The sequence below is a fragment of the Vanellus vanellus genome, assembly GCF_965231255.1.
Source record: "Vanellus vanellus genome assembly, chromosome: 2".
NCBI lineage: Eukaryota > Metazoa > Chordata > Aves > Charadriiformes > Charadriidae > Vanellus > Vanellus vanellus.
In genome coordinates this window covers 91,573,929-91,592,709 of record NC_138906.1, presented here as the reverse complement: position 1 = coordinate 91,592,709, position 18,781 = coordinate 91,573,929, and the positions used below count along the sequence as shown (strand labels likewise).

At 38.9% G+C, this 18,781-nt stretch overlaps 1 protein-coding gene across 1 annotated transcript in view; it reads right to left on the bottom strand.

Annotated features, from left to right (window-relative positions):
• Positions 1 to 18,781, bottom strand: part of SEMA5A (semaphorin 5A) — a gene marked incomplete at both ends in the record, with an annotated part of 243,572 nt that overhangs the window by 209,308 nt on the left and 15,483 nt on the right. Inside the window, one exon of the mRNA XM_082479270.1 lies at positions 11,645 to 11,744. Within this exon, the coding sequence (XP_082335396.1) occupies positions 11,645 to 11,744 (100 nt within the window). The remainder of the gene's footprint in view (positions 1 to 11,644; positions 11,745 to 18,781) is intronic.

Here is an 18,781-nt window from a genome sequence, read left to right as displayed (position 1 = left end):
CCTTTTCTTCTCCAGGCTGAACAACCCCAATTCTCTCAGCCTGTCTTCATAGGAGAGGTGCTCCAGCCCTCCGATCATTTTTGTGGCCACATTTTTTGAGATAATAATTCTAATTCTTTCGAAAAAGGCACGAGGAACCAAGGTGGATGGGTAGACGGATGATGACACAAAAATAAGCTGTGTCTAACAAACAAAAAATATTCTTTTTCAAAGCATGTATCTCAGAAACACAACTAACTGTCATGACCAGCGTTATGGGCTCTGGGGTGCAGCTATGTGCATTTATTCATTGACTCTGCTACATACACGGTCTACTTAAATTGTAGATGTACAGGAATCGTGTCACTAGTCTTTCCTAGGATATTGCTAAAAGGAGTTACTCAAAATGCAAGAGGCAGGCTATTAAGGCAAGACTTCATGAGAAAGTAAAGACAGAATATTTGTTGTTAGCACACATAAATCACTACAAAGAAATAACTAAAATAGTTGGGTTTGAGTCATGAAGAGACCTGAAGTGGGCAAACAATGGAAACAGTACATTGCAGGACAATGTTTACACAAAGTTTCACCCATAAGGTAAGTACAAGTTGACTTCAAAGACTGTCACTGAAACATCAATAAGTGGTGCGTATAGTTTTTCTAACTGATCTACATGCTCACTGGAAGGACAAAAAATACCTTTACAACAGCAAAATGTCTTGCTCAGAAATGTTCAGCAGGGAACATAAATACTTAGTCTGCTCCTCATCTCAATGCATATAATCTTCCATCAACTATCATTAGTTGTGCTTCTTTCACTCCAGATATCAAAGTTAAAGAAACCTACAACTTCACTCCTGTTGCAAATCTTTTTTTCCACTTAGAGGAGCAGAACAACTTTTTTCTTCCAGAGAAACTGAACTGCATCCTCAGCAGACATAAATTGTGTTCTTAACTCAGTGGTATTAGACTCACAGGAGTGGCACATAAATGCTCCATCTCACTCTACAAATATATGCAGTCTCTGTTGCAGAATATATGAGCAGACTGATCTCTCACATCTCATTTTTGGGTCAGTACTTAGCATAGTGTCATGTCAATCTCTACGCATGCTTCATCTTGAGATAGCTACTGAAGATTTATTACAGATGTGGCATTTTAAGACAGATTACCAAATTATTAATGTCTCTTTATGGTATTTCATCCTGACATCATTTCAGCCTATTAATAAGTAAACTATAGTCCCAAACAGTAAATATTTTAAATCAATACAGTATCATCCTGAAGAAAAACAGAGGCTGAAAGTTTTGTGTTGTTTTGTTTGTTTTTTTTTTTTCCTGGAAAATGAGATTTGTACTCTATGCAGTAGAGCACAACATTTCTACCCATTAATATATCCAGTGTAGAATTAGAAATATTGACCCTATAAGTGTTAGGGAGACTAAAATGTCTATATTCATGTGAATGAGCCAAGAGCCAGAGCTAATTAGTGTACATTTTTCAACTTCCCGTGGGTGCCAATAAGCAATTAAAGTATTATTTTCAGCATCATAAAGCCAGCAGAAAGAAAATTAAAAAAGAAGAAAAGCGATGTGCAAAACATAGTGAAAGCATTACACCTTAGCAACATAGAGGTAAACTGGGCGTATGGACAGCACAGAGTGACTGTGACTACATAAATAATGCTAGGACAAGGGGCAAACTAGCACTTAGAGAGCAATCAGAGTTACTTCTACCTAAACGTGCCCACTTCAGTAAAACTTGCAGGACTACATTTAGCTCTACAAATACCTATTCTATTTGTTTAACATTCTAAGGCATGCGCCTCTAACATGCGAGAACTTATTCAAAAAGGAAATATATGAGAAAAATCTAAAGAAGTATAAGCATGACAGTAAAAACACACTGGAAATATGATATTAATAAATCTGGCAGTCCAAAGAAAAAGTCAATGCCAATTTTCATGACACATACAGAGCCATTAGGCTGCTCACAAGATAGGTGACAATACATTTTCCAATTTATTGAGATTACACCCTGGATTGCCATTTTTCAACCTTTCTTTAGTTTTAGTGCATTTATGCATTGAAGGCAGCAAAGGATGTGAAATAAAAATGACCAAGTACACAGCCACAAGCATAGAACAGACCTCTTAGCACATAGGCTTTTCTCTTGTCCAAATACGGTGGTAATAAAAGCAAGACAAACACAGCTTTACGTGCTGGAATTAAACTGATTTGACACTGGCAGTAATTGGTAAGTTTGTTTCCATTCGGTGCTTAATGAATGTGGAAAGCAAATATGTTACATAAATCTGCAAACAGAAGGACACTGTAATGAGAGGAAAACACAACTAACTCTGAGATAAAGCAGCACCCTGTATTCCTTCAGACAGCCAGCAGGCAATAAGCATTTTGCTTTACATTCACAGCACTGAACAACTTTTCTAGCTAAACTATGATAACTAAAACCTGTTAATTGAGAGCCTGCTCAAACCCAATGGCAAAGACTTCCACTGCTACCACTGGGAGCTGAATGAAGCACCACAAAAAAGCACACTCCAGTCACCTCCTTGACGACAATGTATTTTGATCTATTGCAGTGAATACATTCATAGAATCATAGAATTGTCTAGGTTGGAAGAGACCCTTGGGATCATCGAGTCCAACCACCTACCCTACTCTACAAAGTTCTCCCCTACACCATATCCCCCAACACCATATCTAAACGTCTCTCAAACACATCCAGGGACGGTGACTCAACCACCTCCCTGGGCAGTCTATTCCAATGCCCGAGCACCCTGTCTGTGAAAAATTCTTTCCTAATGTTCAGTCTAAACCTACCCTGTTGGAGCTTGAAGCCATTCCCTCTTGTTCTGTCATTAATTACCTGTGAGAAGAGACCAGCACCAACCTCTCTACAGTGTCCTTTCAGATAGTTGTAGACAGTGATGAGGTCTCCTCTCAGCCTCCTCCTCCTCAAACTAAACAGTCCCAGCTCCTTCAACCGCTCTTCATATGATTTGTCTGCTAGGCCCTTCACCAGCTTCGTTGCCCTCCTCTGCACTCGCTCCAGCACCTCGATAGCTCTCTTGTATTGAGGTGCCCAAAACTGGACACAATACTCGAGGTGTGGCCTCACCAGTGCTGAGTACAGGGCACAATCACCTCCCTACTTCTGCTGGCCACGCTATTTCTAATACGAGCCAGGATGCCGTTGGCTTTCTTGGCCACCTGGGCACACTGCCGGCTACAGACAAAAGGTATAAAACTAATCTTCTCTATGTTTCTAAACAAGCCCGTGTCAAAAATCAATTGAACACCCATAAAGATTCAAAAGTAGAGCGTGCTAGTAATGGTTGTTAAATCCAGCACTTTACCCTTTTCTTTGTGAAACAGCAAGCTATAAAACATGAACGCAACAACAACAAACACTGTTGCATTGAACACAGACATGAATTAGAAGAACATAAAGGTGGCACATACAGCTTAGGAAAACGAACTATAGAGTGAGCTTTTGAAAAACTCCTAAGATAGCAAAAAAACCAAACAACGTACCAATGCATCCCAAGACCCCATATGCATCTGCAATTGAAAGCCTGAATCAATAAATAGGGGTTGCAGCAATCTCAGAAACTCAAGGCATGACAAGATAGGCTGCCAAATCTCCTGGAAATAAACCAGTAAAAGATTCCTTCCTGTGCACTTATTTCAAGAAACTATTTCACATGAAAGAAGAAAATTTTTTTCAATTTACTGGAAGGAAAAAATGTTAAGACCAAAAATGAAAAGTATAAGCTCTGTAAGAATCAACTACTAAGCAAAAAGTCACGATTCCACAATCAAGACAGGAAAGTTTTGGGCAAAAGCCAATTCTATTTCTGCAGTGTAGCAAAATCAGCAATTGGAAATAAAACGAAAATGGAAAAAGAAATAAAAATAGGAGGAAAGGGAATAATCAATATAAATAAAAAATTATGAGGTAGAAAATTAATTTGTTTATATTAAGATACAATAGGAAAAATATGTGAAAAAGTTAAGGATGATACATAAAAGAAACCTAATCAAAGTGGTTTAGTTGAATAACTATATGAAAATGGTCAAATTAGAATAGTGAAAAGCAGAATGGTCAATAAGTGATTTTTTTGCCTGCATTTTGCAGGAAATAGAAGTCTCAGCAAATGAGACTAATGAAATAAGTAGTTTATAGATAAAGCAGCTAAATATGTGAAAACAGCATATACATAGAAATAAATATTTTCAAATTAGCAGGTCACGTTAATTCGACCTAAAAATTATGGTGAAGCGACCTTTGGTCTTCTTATTGTTCTTTTTCAATATTTTCTAAAATCTAGGCATTCTTGAGGAATGAAAGACGTAACCATGTTTTTTCAACATATCCACCTCTGACCAGGCTGTAGCTTCCTGCCCTGCATTTCAGTGCCATAAAGGCCCACACAAGTAGACAAGTTCATCAAAGACCAAACTGCTGGTGATGTAGGGGAGAAACCATTGTGTTTGGGTTAACATTCGTTGCAGAAGAAAGGAGCAGCTAACTCACATGAGAAGACAGTCTAACCAGGAACCAAAACAAGACATAAGTTGCCATATTCTGCAGCAGGACATGTACTACTGCTAGCACTGGTCAAGTGTGTCATGACTTCAATTCAAGACAGGTACCTTCAGAAGACCACTCATCTAATGTAATTTCTGAAGATGGCTTACACTGAAATAGCAGTGTTCTCTGCCAAAGAAGTTCCATTTACCCCTGCCATTTCTCTTTTCATCTTACCCTGAGTCAACTCCAGGGCTCCTATGATGATGCATCATGTCAGTTCCACTAACTAAAATTGCAAGACATTAAATCAGCACAGGAAAACGTGTAATTTTTGCGGGGTTAGGGAATTGATGAGTGTTACTCTGCAACCAGACTATTCCCAGAGCTGGTGCAAGGCATGAGCAGGAAAGGTACAAAGCATTAATTTTTTAAAATATTTAGGAACCCATTGACAAGGCAGGAAAGAGAAGCAGTAGGGGAGAAAGACTTTCCATTTTTCCGCAGCAGTAGGATGATAATTTCTCTTAGATTTAATATTAAACCATACCTTAGATTAGATCAGATCAATCAGTGGAAGGACAGACATTGATTACCCTGAGCCAAGCGTTAAAAGAGCAATAAAACCCAGATGGATGTTCAAAGAATACAGCACTAATTCCTGGGCCTGTATATTCTCCCAATATGTAGCGCTCAGAGCATCTCATTAACAAGAAGCTCTCAGATTCTCCTGCTGGGAGCAGACAACAGCAAGAAGCAAACCTGTACAGTTATTTATTCCTTTATTAGAGATTCTTAAACCACTGCTAATGAATCCTCTAATTTGCCTTTCTGTTATTATGGCAAGTAGTGGTAACGGTTCAAATTAACGTTCCCAAACACACATCTAATTAAGTGAAAAGGCCTACTGTTACAGTCCTTCATCAGCAAGATAAGGAGTGACTGAGGCAATAAGCCACCTCAAAGCAAGTTATAATCCTCAAAGTAAGTTTAATTAAGTTGGAGGAGAACATACAGGAGAAAGCCACCATTATTAGGATGCTCTGTGTAAAAAATAATGTAAGATACGTCTAAATATATATTACCCAATTAAAAAAAGAAGATTAATACCTTTTGAGTCCCATTTCTTACAAGTAACTATATAATTTTAAAGTATAGCTGAACTAGCTCAACTTGAATTTTAAAAAATACATTACCACATCTTAAGAATGAACTCCAGCTAGGCTCCTACCAGTTCATAATTTCAAGCACAAGAGGCTTGGGAAGAGGAGGATTGCTTTATTTTTCCTTTAAAGAAAGAAGTTTCTTCTAACATAATTCTTCTTGTATGGTCTGAATAAAACCATAAAAAAAAATAAATAAAAAGTCACAAAAAAAAAAAAAAGAGAAAAAAGAACAGATCAAAAGGAAAATATAACTAATTATTTTGAACCTCAACATTTTTGGACAAACCTACTGGGTTTGAGACATGCTTCTAGTTGACTCTCATTTTACCAGAATGGCTGGAACACTTTTAACAATTTTTGATTTATAAAAACTAAAGTTGATAACTGTTTAGTGCATTGTTAGGGAACAAGGAGGAAAAAAAGGCAATACCCAATTTGCCAGGGCAATTCAGACCCCGCTGTATCCTTCCCCTGAGCTGATCTTTTCCCCCCTCAATTGACCTTTCCAGGAGAGACACAAAGAAAATGCTGCAGGACATATGGCAAAGCACTTCCACACAGGAAAAGAAGGCATGGTTGTTCTGGGGGAAATCCATGAATCTCCATGCTTACGGGCATTTCAAAATACAGAAATCATTATCATATTTGATAAGATGCTAAGTCAGCCCACTAAATAGCATACAGAGAAATATTAATCTGAATATTTTATCAGGATTTATCAGAATAAGATAAACAAGCGGTCTCTCATTTCCTTGAACTTACTGGGGAGCTAATGCCCTGAGAGTAATCCTTCGCTGATGCCACTTAATTATAAAAGTAAATTCTGCCCTGCCATATGTTTTTTTTGGAAGAAAACAAATGAATTCCCTAGAAGGTTTCAGATTGCAAGAGAACTCATTTATTTTTATCTGCCAGGTCATATGTGATGTTAAGAACAATGCCTGGGGCAAATTTTAAAGAAACAGTTTCACGGGAATATAGCTACATTGCCCTGTGTCAAAAGCCAATAGGCTCCATAATGTATTAACAACCGCTTTACATCCATGCTGAATTTTCTCTGTAGAGTGTTTCTCATTACTCTATTTTCCTTTTTTTTTTCCATTTTACTTAAATGTATATTCTCATACAATCTAGCACGTATCTATTACGAAATAAAGTTCATTATACATTAAATCTAGACCTAATTGACATAACACTGAAAAATCTGTCACATTCTTCAAATGTAAATTTTAAAACCCAGCAACCATAATGAAAATCATTCTTCCCTTAATTCAGCTTCATAAATTGAACTGTAATCTTCGCTTGTCTTCCCTATGCACTTTAACCTGTTTGATCAAAGTCGGGCAAGATAAATTTCTCCCTCTGCCTTTTCCCCTGTCTGTCCCCACCCCCTCCGCCCCACTCCCCCATTTCTCAAAGCTATCTAAGTGAATTTTTCTACACGGACACTACAACTTGTGCCAAAGTGTTCCAGGCAAGCAGGGCAACTGTAGGTTGTTACTGAGACCCTGGCTAACTCATCAGTCATTTTAGAAGATATTCCTCTCCCTCTGAAGCCCTCACCAATAGTACACATATACCTCCTTTTGTACAACAGATTGACAGAAGACCAAATAACACTGTTTTAAAACAAAAGTATTACAATACTTCGGCTTCAGATCCATTATATGTTATTCAGCAGACCTGTTACACCGGAAGGCATAAATGATTGTCAAGTGACTCTGACGCAAAGACAAGTGCAAGCCTCCTTAAACTTGAAAGCTGTGCTAGCTCCTTTTGCAATTAAAACAGGAGGTGTAATTGAACCTGTACTGTGTAGCAATATTCATAAACTAAAGCAGCCACTGCTAAAAGGCATTGGACTTCATAGTAAGAAACTTGTACGATTGTGACCTAAGAAATAAAGACACTCCCCACAGTTGAGATACAGGAGGAATTTGAAAAGTGAACAAAAAAATGGACTGCAGTTACTTGTTTCTACTGCATTCAGAGAAAGATGACTGTGCACACTCTAGAAATAAGCCAGACTGAGCCAAAACCAAACTTCATAGAAGCACAGAACCACAGAATTGTCTAGGTTGGAAGGGACCTCGGAAGATCATCAAGTCCAACTATCAACATAACACTTCATCAGGATCAGCAGCCTCTCTCCCTAATAGGGGTCACAGGAGAGGGAAAGCCGGGGGGAGTGGCTCCAAATCTTAGGCAACTCCTCAGCACAAGGGAATTACTAGTGCCAGGGTGGACTGGATGATTAAAGTGAAGGTGTGTGCTAGTATTGGAGTAGTAAAATTCATAGATCACTGCAGATGGTAATAAGGCTAGGAGACTCCGAATTACTCAAGACCTATAGGAGAATTGTACATTTTGCAGAACGAAGTAAAATATCAACCAGAGACTTCTCACAAGGACTGGAAGACAACCTGCGGAGGTAGGGGGAGGGCAGATAAAATTGTAAAAAATACATTTTTGCACAGCAACTACAGAATTCCCACAGGCATCAGAAGACCACCTTTATTTCCCAAACTGGACAAGCAAGACTAATCTTAGCAATACAGGACTAGTAATTACCTTCCCAGTCATTGTCTGCTATGGCAAATACTGTAGAATAATGTCCTTTTCATACATTTAGAGATTGCTATCTCAAAAATATTTCTCTTCTTATATTGTTCATACTGTTAAAATGTGACAAAACTCATTGTTTCTTGACTAAATTACCTATGGCCAATTTAAGCTGGTTTGGTTTTCTGCCAACACTACCACGTAGTTCATACAGCTATTTCCTTCTGTAGATGTACCTGCTGATATATTTATGGGCAGGTGCTGGGCACACACTCAGCCTTTGTTTTCCTGCACTACAATTCCAACCCTCTTCATTTGCCTTTTAGCAGCCCTTGCCGAGGTCTCTTTCTAATTTCAGTTAACCTTGTTTAACCATATATAAACAGAATAATACACACTACTTTAAACTGTAAGTTTAAAGTCTCCCAAGGACCTTGTTTTTGATATCAATAGTTCTCGGTCACTATGGGAGACACCTTATGAGGCAACATGGGGTCATATCTGTCTTTTTACATAAGTGCATGACATTGGCAGATCCCAACGGGAATGCAGTCTGAATCCCAACTGGGATCTTCGCTACCTTGCTTATTAAGACAAACAAGTCATGAACCTCTTTAGGGGCTGTAGAATTTCAAAAATGGAAGAGAATCGCCCGCCATGAACATCAGTGATGGAAAAGGGATTTAAGAATTTCCAATAGGGTCAAATTTTCACAATACTGATTTATTTGGTTTCTAAGACAGAAATTTGGAGGAAGAGTTCACTAAACTCCACTAAGGTGAAAAAAAAATCTATTATAAACTTAAGCTGAGGCAGGACACAGCTCAGGCCTGTGAAAATCATTCCTCTGGTTTAGAAGAATACCATCTTACTAAAGCAGAAGCCTAGACATGCAAGCATCACCCCTTGTTTCTGCTTGGATACTGGACAAGTAAATCATAATGGAAGTGCTTCTCTTGGCAACGTAAATGGAGTCATATGAGTTTATTTGTAGCTTTGCAATGTGCCACTGCACATTTCCCTTCTCTACCGTTGATTGGGTAGAGAAGGGAAACCCGCGTAATTGTCATTTTCACAACTGAGAAGGAACTTTTAACTCTTCAGATCTTACTGAAATCACAGTGCACATAGTTATCAGTTTTTCAGTACTGAAGTGTTAATACAAGAAGACAATAAAAAAAAATTCTTGGAATATTCTAAGAGAATTAACTGTATATCAAAAGATATACACCAGGGAGGAGGAATTAACAGTGCATTCTCTTCACTGTCTTTATGAAAGCACATTTGTGGCTTAGGACAGAAAATTAATTCTTCTGAAGGCTCTTCAGATATGTGAATCCTGTGAGGCAGATGTGCAAGGAACTTGTACTAAAATTTTATTCACGGGCCATAGCACAAGTATGGTAATATTAATGCTCTGTTCAGATGGCCCTGGGTGAAAGGTAACCACAAACAGTGTGTTAAGAAAAAAAAAAAAAAAACAACAAAATACAAACAGATCAGTGCAGCCAGTTGAGGCTACAAAAAGCTGCAAAAAACTCTCCTGGAAATGAGCAGAAAACTCGACATCATATTCAGTGACGGATTCATTCTACATAGTAGCAGGAACTACATACAAAAGGTGCATAATCAGTTAAGATCAACACTTGCATTTTTGGGACTACAGCACTATGACAATTGGTTGCTGGTCTCTGAATCTATGACTCCATGATGTACAGTGACTTTCACCATATAGTCTGGCACAATGCTTTAAGATGAGAAGAATATGTAGGGAAAAGGACATAGTAATATCAATGATATGTACAATTAGAGGAGCTCGCTGGCAAGTGCAGTCAGTCTAAAGTGAGGTCTCCATGGCCAAACACAAAAGCTTCAAATTTAGATTGGAAATGCAGGATAAGGGAAGGAAAAATCCAATAAATTCTATGAAGGAATAACAGCCACCTATACTGGACTGTGGAAAACAGATTTCTGTTGTGATTTTAAAACCACTGAATATTTTTAATTTTGCAGTTTTAGCCAGAACAAGAGATATGCTCTGAAGCTGCATTAACTTATAGAGAAACCAAATGAGTCCTATTGTTTTTACTGTATTGGGTCTTTTGCAAAAGGCAGAATTGGCAGCTGGCACTTTTTTCGTAGTCACTGACTATTCAACAAAATCATCCAAAGCTTACCCTATAGTGATTCAAAGGACTTCATCAAAATCACAAGTTTAAACAAGCATATTCTTTGCTGAGATTTGAAGCCCAGATAAAAAGTACAAAGAAAAAGAAGAGGAGTGGGAAAAAAAAATCTTTTTTTTTTTTTTCCCCATCGGTTATCAAGATCTATACAGTGTGCATCAATCCAACACAATCCATAGGAATGAGGAGAGACTCAGAAAGCTCTGACTTATAGCTGGCTGTCTTTACAGAACAGTGCCAGTTGACAGCCTCATGCCTCATTTCATTTGGCAGCTTACAGAATAGAAAAATCAACACAAGTGCACAGGATATCCCATATCAAGTGGGCCAGAGACATATATATATATCCACACTCAAAGTTTTGCCCCTGTAGCTAAGCAGCTTCCATTAGCATATGGAAAAAAATTTTCTCGTGGTGCATTTTATGACTCTCTACTTTGAACCTCATTTTCAACTAAGAAACAAATTGGGAAACAGAAGTTTATTCCAATGCTAAATCTAACAGAAAAAATGTAGTGACTAGAATTTCATTAATTCAAGAGTAAAATACATTTAGAAGGCAGATTTAAATAATACAGTTAGATGGTTAAATTTTTTTGCCAACCAAAATGTTTTACTATACTTCATATGCTAAGAGAAGAAAAAATGGTGTTCAAGGATTGTCACTGCTTCATTGTTGACACCTAAGACAGTGTCACTGTTGATCACAGCTTGCAAAGTATCGTCCTACTGTGCAAAAATTGTGATTATCACCGACTTTACCACTAACTCTGCAGTCTGTAACAGATCATTCCTGGCATCGTACTGAATAATTATTAGAACCGTCCAAGCACTGTGGCCATACTGTGTGGCCAAGTTTGGAATCATCATAAGTTTTACGCTATGGTAACTTGTCACATTGTCATACAGCATCTGCCCGTTCTACTGTATGCATCCAAAATTTGAGAGTACTCCAGGACAGTCAGTCCTCTTAAAAATGAGAATAGTGTAAACTATTAGGATCCTTGACACCAGGCGGTCCGTCTTTTAACTTTGGTCAGGAATAAGAGAAAGAAACATACATAATGTTCAGTTTAGTGGGTCTGGAAGGCAGGCAAGTCACACAAGAGCAAGCTGATGTTAGAATTTGGCTCAATATTCCTTGTCAATGAACAAAATCCAGTCTGATGCAACATAAAAAGAAAACAGATTTCTCACCTGGCTCCAGCAATAAGCTCTTTTTGTCCTGGGTCAAACGTTAACTGTGAGAAGTCCACGGCATCTTCTGCTCTGAAGACATGTAACCAAGGGGCAATTTCTAAAACCAATCAAGAAATACAACTGTTACTGTAAATGTCATGGTTGCAGTACATCAGGTAGCCAACATTACATTTGCAGATACTGTGGGGCTGCAAGTTTTCTCTGTATGGTTCTCCAAGGAAACATAGGAGACTTTTACCACCTTACCACATAATTTACACTACAGGCTTGTAAAATATATAGAGCAGTCACCCGATACGTACTTGAATGAAGTATTCAAATTTTGGTCTGATTTATAAGCCAGATGTGGTTTTCCTCCTTCGGTAGGGCAGAAAACACCACAGTACAACTGCAACTCACTGGTACACGTTTAAGCAAAGTCAGATTAATTTTCCATGCATCAGAAGCAGCTGAGGACTAGGGGTTTGTTTTTTTATTTTTTTGCTTTGTTCTTTAAAAAAGGATTGATCAAGTGGAAAACAATGAGAAAAACAAGCAAATTTGACTTTTCATCATTTTCACAATAAAAAGGTCGAGGCATGAGGGATGAAAAAGAGAAAATGCTTGACATTCAGGTGAACTTTTTGGGTTTTTAACTTGGCTTTCCTGGACCAATTTAGTTCTACATAAAACAGGGCAGACGAGTAAGTTGCTGAAAATTGGCAAGGAGCATTACTTATATTCAGAATATGAACCTATTCCTACTTTCAAAGTTAAACACACATAAGTAACAGCACACCAAATCCTTAAATATTAGTATTTATTTTTGCATTCACATCACTAGCTGGATGAACACAGCATGGGGTTTTTTTGGTTTGTTTGTTTGTTTTTTTTTTTTTTTTTTACACAGACACACAGAATACATCAAATTGCTATAACACAAATGGTTCTCTAAAAATAAGTGCAGTTGTACAAAAATCTTATCCTCTAGAGTTCCTCTCCCAATTGACAGGATATTGAAGCATTATTCTTATTTTATTTTTTTTTAATGTAGTCACAAATTAATGATCTCGAATGTATGCGAAAGGTGAAGAGGGCTATGTATGTATGGCACAATGGCCTGTGGAAGTGTCTATTGGAGGACTACAGATGTGAAACAGTCAATAAAAAGACCAAAGGTGAGCACATGGTCATGACCATTTAGAATATGGAGTCAATACCAACCTCCTTGAAAGTGCTGGGGCAGTGTAATTTTTGATACTGGTGTCACCAGTTGCAGCTCAGTTTGCCAACACCCATTCCTAAGCTCCTTTCTTTGCTCATGAGCATATTTTTCCTTTTGCAAATGTCTGGGTTGAAATAATCCATGTCTGGTGCCTATTTCAGGATGATTTGTTCCTAATTTAAATATTAAAGTTTTAGCACAAGTAGGTCATCCATTCCTAAGGAGAAGGCCCAGGAGAAAAATGTTATTCTGTGTCAAAATGTGTTCAGCCATTGCAGAGAACCGTTAAACGCACTGTACAGAAGCTGTAGCATTGTATGCTTTGGAAAAACAGATGGAACTGTGCAGTAGAATCACTTGGGCGTCAGAAAACTAGCTTCTGCATTTTTAATGACAGCCTGTATGCATCTGGGCAATTTCAGGCCTGTAATGCCAGTTTGTACATGTTCTGCAGAACTTGTAGCTAAATTCACTGTTGATTCCGTCTGCGCTGGATAGGTTCTCAAATTGGGGTCTGAACACTGGCGGTAGAGGGGATGGGGCCTCATATTAGATAACTATGACTACAGCTGTCATCAGCTGCTACTGCAGATGTGCATAGAACCTAGCAGGATTCCATAGGAGGAAAAAAAATCCAAACTACAAACATGTATATGTTATAGGCCTGTGTAGCCTTATACATACTTACTTGTCTATTTATATTTTTATATATAAGGCTACACAGGCAAGCTCAAAAGAGGGATTTCTTAACTTTTTTGTACTTGATTTTGCAACCTTAACTTTTCAGTCATGACTTTTTTTTATGAAAGAATCAATTGCACAGTTCTAAAAAGTTGAGAAATTAGGTAGGACATAAAGATGAGGAAATCCAGATGTAATCTTGAAGAATATCACTTACTGGAGAAACAGATGAAAGAAATGAAAAATAAAGCTAAACAAAATTATGTTTATCAGTTTAGCAGCCAATATATCTAAAATCTCCATAAATTCCTTCAAATATTTCCCACACGGACACAGAATATGCACAGAAGTAATACACACACACACACGCTCCCAACCAGAAACAGCTCTCAGTTCTGAGAGATGTAGAGAGGCTACTTCTTCTTGTATCAAGCACTGTGACTAGGACAAGAATGGATGTAAAACCATTCTATAAAGTATCACAAATTCAGACAAAATCATAATACTGATGAATAACCGATAAAAACACAGAACAAATATCCTATGGGAAAAAATCATAGAATCACAGAATCATAGAATGGTTAGAGTTGGAAGGGACCTTAAAGATCACCTAGCTCCAACTCCTCTGCCATGGGCAGGGACACCTCCCACTAGACCAGGTTGCTCAAAGCCCCATCCAGCCTGGCCTTGCACACCTCCAGGGATGGGGCCTCCACAACTTCCCTGGGCAATTTGTTCCAGTGTCTCACTACCCACAGAGTGAAAAAATTCTTCCTAATATCTATTTTAAATCTACCCTCTTCCTGTTTGAAGCCATTACCCCTTGTCCTTTTGTAAAAAGTCCCTCTCCAGCCTTCTTGTAGGCCCCCTTCAGATACTGGAAGGCTGCTATAAGGTCTTCCCAGAGTCTTCTCCAGGATGCACAACTCCAACTCTCTCAGCCTGTCTCCACAGGAGAGGTGCTCCAGCCCTCTGATCACCTTCATGGACCCACAGGTCCATGTCCTTCTTATTTAGACAGCTCTAGAGCTGCACACAATATTCTAGGTGTGGTCTCACAAGAGTGAGTAGAGGGTCAGAATCACCTCCCTCGACCTGCTGGCCACACTTTTGATGCTGCCACGGATACGGTTGGCTATCTGGGCTGCGAGCCCACATTACCGGCTAATATTGAGTTTCTCATCAACCAACACCCACGCCCCTTCTCCTCAGGGTTGCTCTTAATCCATTCTCTGCCCAGCCTGTATTTGTGCATGGGATTGCCCTGGCGCACATGCAGGACCTTGCACTTGGCCTTGTTGAACTTCATGAGGTTTGCACAGGCCCACCTCTCAAGCCTGTCCAGGTCCCTCTGGATAGCATCCCTCCCCTCCAGCATGTTGACCACACCACGCAGCTTGGTGTCATCGGAAAACTTGCGGAGGGTGCACTCCATCCCAACATCCATATCACCAACAAAGACATTAAACAGCACTGGTCCTAGTACTGATCCCTGAGGACCACCACTTGTCACTTCTTGCCACTTGGACATGGAGCTGTTGACTGCAACTTTTTGAGTGCGACCATCCAGCCAATTCCTTATCCACCAAGTAGTCCATTGGTCAAATCCATGTCTCTCCAATTTAGAGACCAGGATGTTTTGCAGGACAGCGTCAAATGCTTTGCACAATTCCAGGTAGATGACGTCAGTTGCTCTCCCCTTATCCACCAATGCTGTAACACCATCATAGAAGGCCACCAAATTTGTAAGGCGCGATTTTCCCTTAGTGAAGCCATCTTCAGGGCTTTGAAGACAGAATAGACCATCCCAGGCTGGGAGTCCAATCAAGCCAGTGGGCAGAGGTCACAAGATAGGCTGGAAGGACAACCCAGGACATGGGTTTAGTCCTTTGGCTGCTATGTTCCCCTTCCACATGGTTGCTCTAGCCATGGGAAGTGCTTCCTCGCACATACGGGGAATTTGCACTCTTTGAGATGGCAGCCACAGTTCCCCGGGCTTCCTCGCCTACGTTCGTGCCCAGAGATTTCTGTCTCTCAGGTACAGTCTTGCAGAATCACACGCAAGTCTACTCCTAAACTGCCAAAGTACAACTCAGGCTATCAATGTATTAACATTCAAATTTCTATCACTGTGTGCAAATATGCAAAGCTGAATATCCCACTGTCTCAGCAGCAGCTCTGCACACAGGTAAAGCCAGACCTGCTGTGGAAACACCAGTCTCTGAAAGAGAGACAAGGCAAGCAGTTGAGAACGGGATTACTTCAGATCCACATCGGTACGACAAATGACATCCTTGCTCTCCTGTAAAATGAGGAAAGCAGTACCTCCCCATAGCATGGATAAGCCAGGGACGTTTCAGTACACAGAGGTATCGTGATGCCAGAAGACTACAGGGAAGACTGAGGTTCAAGGATGCAATTCTCTTCCACTTGTCCTGCTGTCTCAGCAATGCACAATGAAGCTTCAAGGTACAGCAAGCAGGTGATTGAGACCATGTACAGGTTTGGAGCAAGGGGGCAGGGGCCAAGCAGGTCAAAGCAAGCCCAGGCTAGAGAACAAGAAGAAAATGAGGACTTGCTAAGGTATCTCTCTGAAATCTGATTCCCCTTTGTCCCTCCAAAATATAAATTATTTTATCCTGTCTTTGTTGCATTCAGCAGTGTTCTTGCTTGAGGGAGTAAGGTCAGGAAGAGCAAATGGCAGCTACAGCTGGGTTTTTTTTTCAGCAAACACTCTGAAATTGTATCTCATATGTGTCACAGTGGCATCATGTGTCATGCAGGAATAAGCCTTTCTGGGATAAAGCTACAACTTTGTGATGCTTCTGTAAGGGAAAACAATCAAAAAACTACCATCAACAAAAAAGCAAACAAAAAAGACAATCAAACAAAACCCACGTACACTGTAAAAGTAAAAGCTTATTGGTGAAATTCTGCTTTAGGTTACACTACAGAAAATTCATGTAAATAAATCAACAGAATAATTAAATTTATTTTCATCTAAACAGCAAAATCTAGCTGAAACAAGACCTTTCAGTTCTGTTACAAGTTATCTCCTTAGAGTCATAGATGCACAACAAGCTATTAAAGGTCTATAAATTATTTTTCTTTGAATTAAAAACTCATGGTAAAGTAGTAAGCAATAATAATTTCACTTTATTAAAGTTTTTCATGTAGATGCAACATAACAAGCTTCATAAAATAACACAGCTATGGATTTTGTATACTACAACAGTACCATAAATAAATGTATAAGTTAATTAAGCTGGTCTGCTGACACGTAACCTAATTGTACTGCCTGCTGATCACAGGTGACAAACAGCAACATCCCTCCCCTTCCAGTTCTAACCCTCCCCTTCCCGGCATTCCCCTCCTTTTTCCTCGGCCCTCAGTTCACATGAAGTGCAGTAAAATATTCCGCCCTTTAGGGACTTCTCTTTTCTTACTCCTGATACTGAAAACATTTATTCAGACATACCTTCAACCTGGATTTTTTTTTTCCCCCCCTTTAAAACTAAGTATTCATGTTTACCGTTCTGCAGACGCAGGTCTCAGACTTAAAAGCTGTCCATGGAAAATTATATCATGGTATACATACAGTCATGACAACATGCTGGGTCCTTTTATTACTTTCAAGACATACTTACCCTTGGCAAAAAACAAGATTTTTATTTTTTTTTTAATTGCTATTACAGGACCGAAATCTGCAGGCCTTTTAACTTGAAAACATTCATGAAAGAAAATGTACATTTTCCCATGGCACTAAAATATGGACATTGAAAAAGTTGTTGAAAAGTTGAGAAAGCTACAGCTCTCTTTCACATGCTGTGATTTTCCTGGGGGCTTCAGATTTTGGGTTGGGCTGTTGGTTGTTGTTGTTTAAATAGCTTAAATTTAATAGGAAAAAAAGTTTGCCATGGCTCGTAAACCAATGGCAAAGCAAATGCACCAAAGTCCCCTCAGCTGCTAGGAAAGGTCAAGGGAGTCTCCTACAGAGCCTTAAAGACAAGGGAGGTTAACAATCAAAGCCAGGCAGGAGGACGTTAGATACTCATACAAAAAATGAAAGCCCAGAAATCTGTTTTACTTTAAATTTAGTATCTGGCCAACAGGCCATAGCTTGTTTAGTTTACATTGTCCAAGGACTTGCCAGCAACTGAGGTGTACACTTCTTTGCAAATGAAATAGCACAGTTCTCTCTAACCTAAGTTTCATTATTCAGCCCTTCAAAGTAGAGCTACAGTAAAATAAATTGAGAAATTACTATTAAGGAATAGAGTGGTATGTTTAGAACTGAATTTAGAAGTGATCTTTAATGGTAAATAACAAAGTTAAAAGACAAGTAAATTAACAAATTAACATAGATATTAAAAATTTCTGTAGTGTTTATGGTGTATGTATGTGACACCTCATGCCATGGTGTCCTTTTTGAAAATAGTGAACACAAAGTTAAACATATGCACAGTACCACCTTCTTAAAGAAACTCTGCTAGCAAAATAATAATAATAATAATAGTAATAATAATAATAATAATAATAATAATAATAATACAGTTGAAAACTAGCAGATTTGCAATATTAACAGAAGTCTGTGGGTAGCATCGGTATGACAAATACACTAATCTTATAAGAAAATTAAAATACATTACTGCATGCTAAAGTTTTAATAATTAAAGGTATCTAATCTAAGGATGATACTACAATCCCCATCTTCCTGAAGCTGTGTAATGATTTTAGCCTAACTTAGACCTCCTCTTCCTGCAATACTCAAGTTCCATTACTGTCCTCTTCAAAGGCAGCGAGACAAGTCAGAAGTCTCCGCAGTGATGTGCCACGTTGACTCTGTTACGTCACCCCCGCTGCCCCGGTGCCAGCTTCATTAGCCCCAGGGGAATCTACTAACCGAGGTGTCATGGCCAGCAAGAGGCGATCCACCTGTTCGTTCATTCAGCGCACCCTGTTTTGGGATTTATTTGCAGCATTCTCTCCTTGAGGACGCAGTTAGGTGCGCTTGTGAACACTGCTGTGACGCTTCAAGACTCCATTGTCCCCAACCATTTTAAAACTAGGACTGAGAAAACCAAGATTTTCTTCAGTAATTTCTGTGCATCATTGATATCAATGCAGTGTGATTGTTAAGTCCTCATTTTAAAATTCCCATTATAATAGAAATATATTCATTAATAATAAATTCCCTCAGAACAACTGCAGGAAAACAAGCATTACTCCGTGTTGGAAAAAAAGAGACG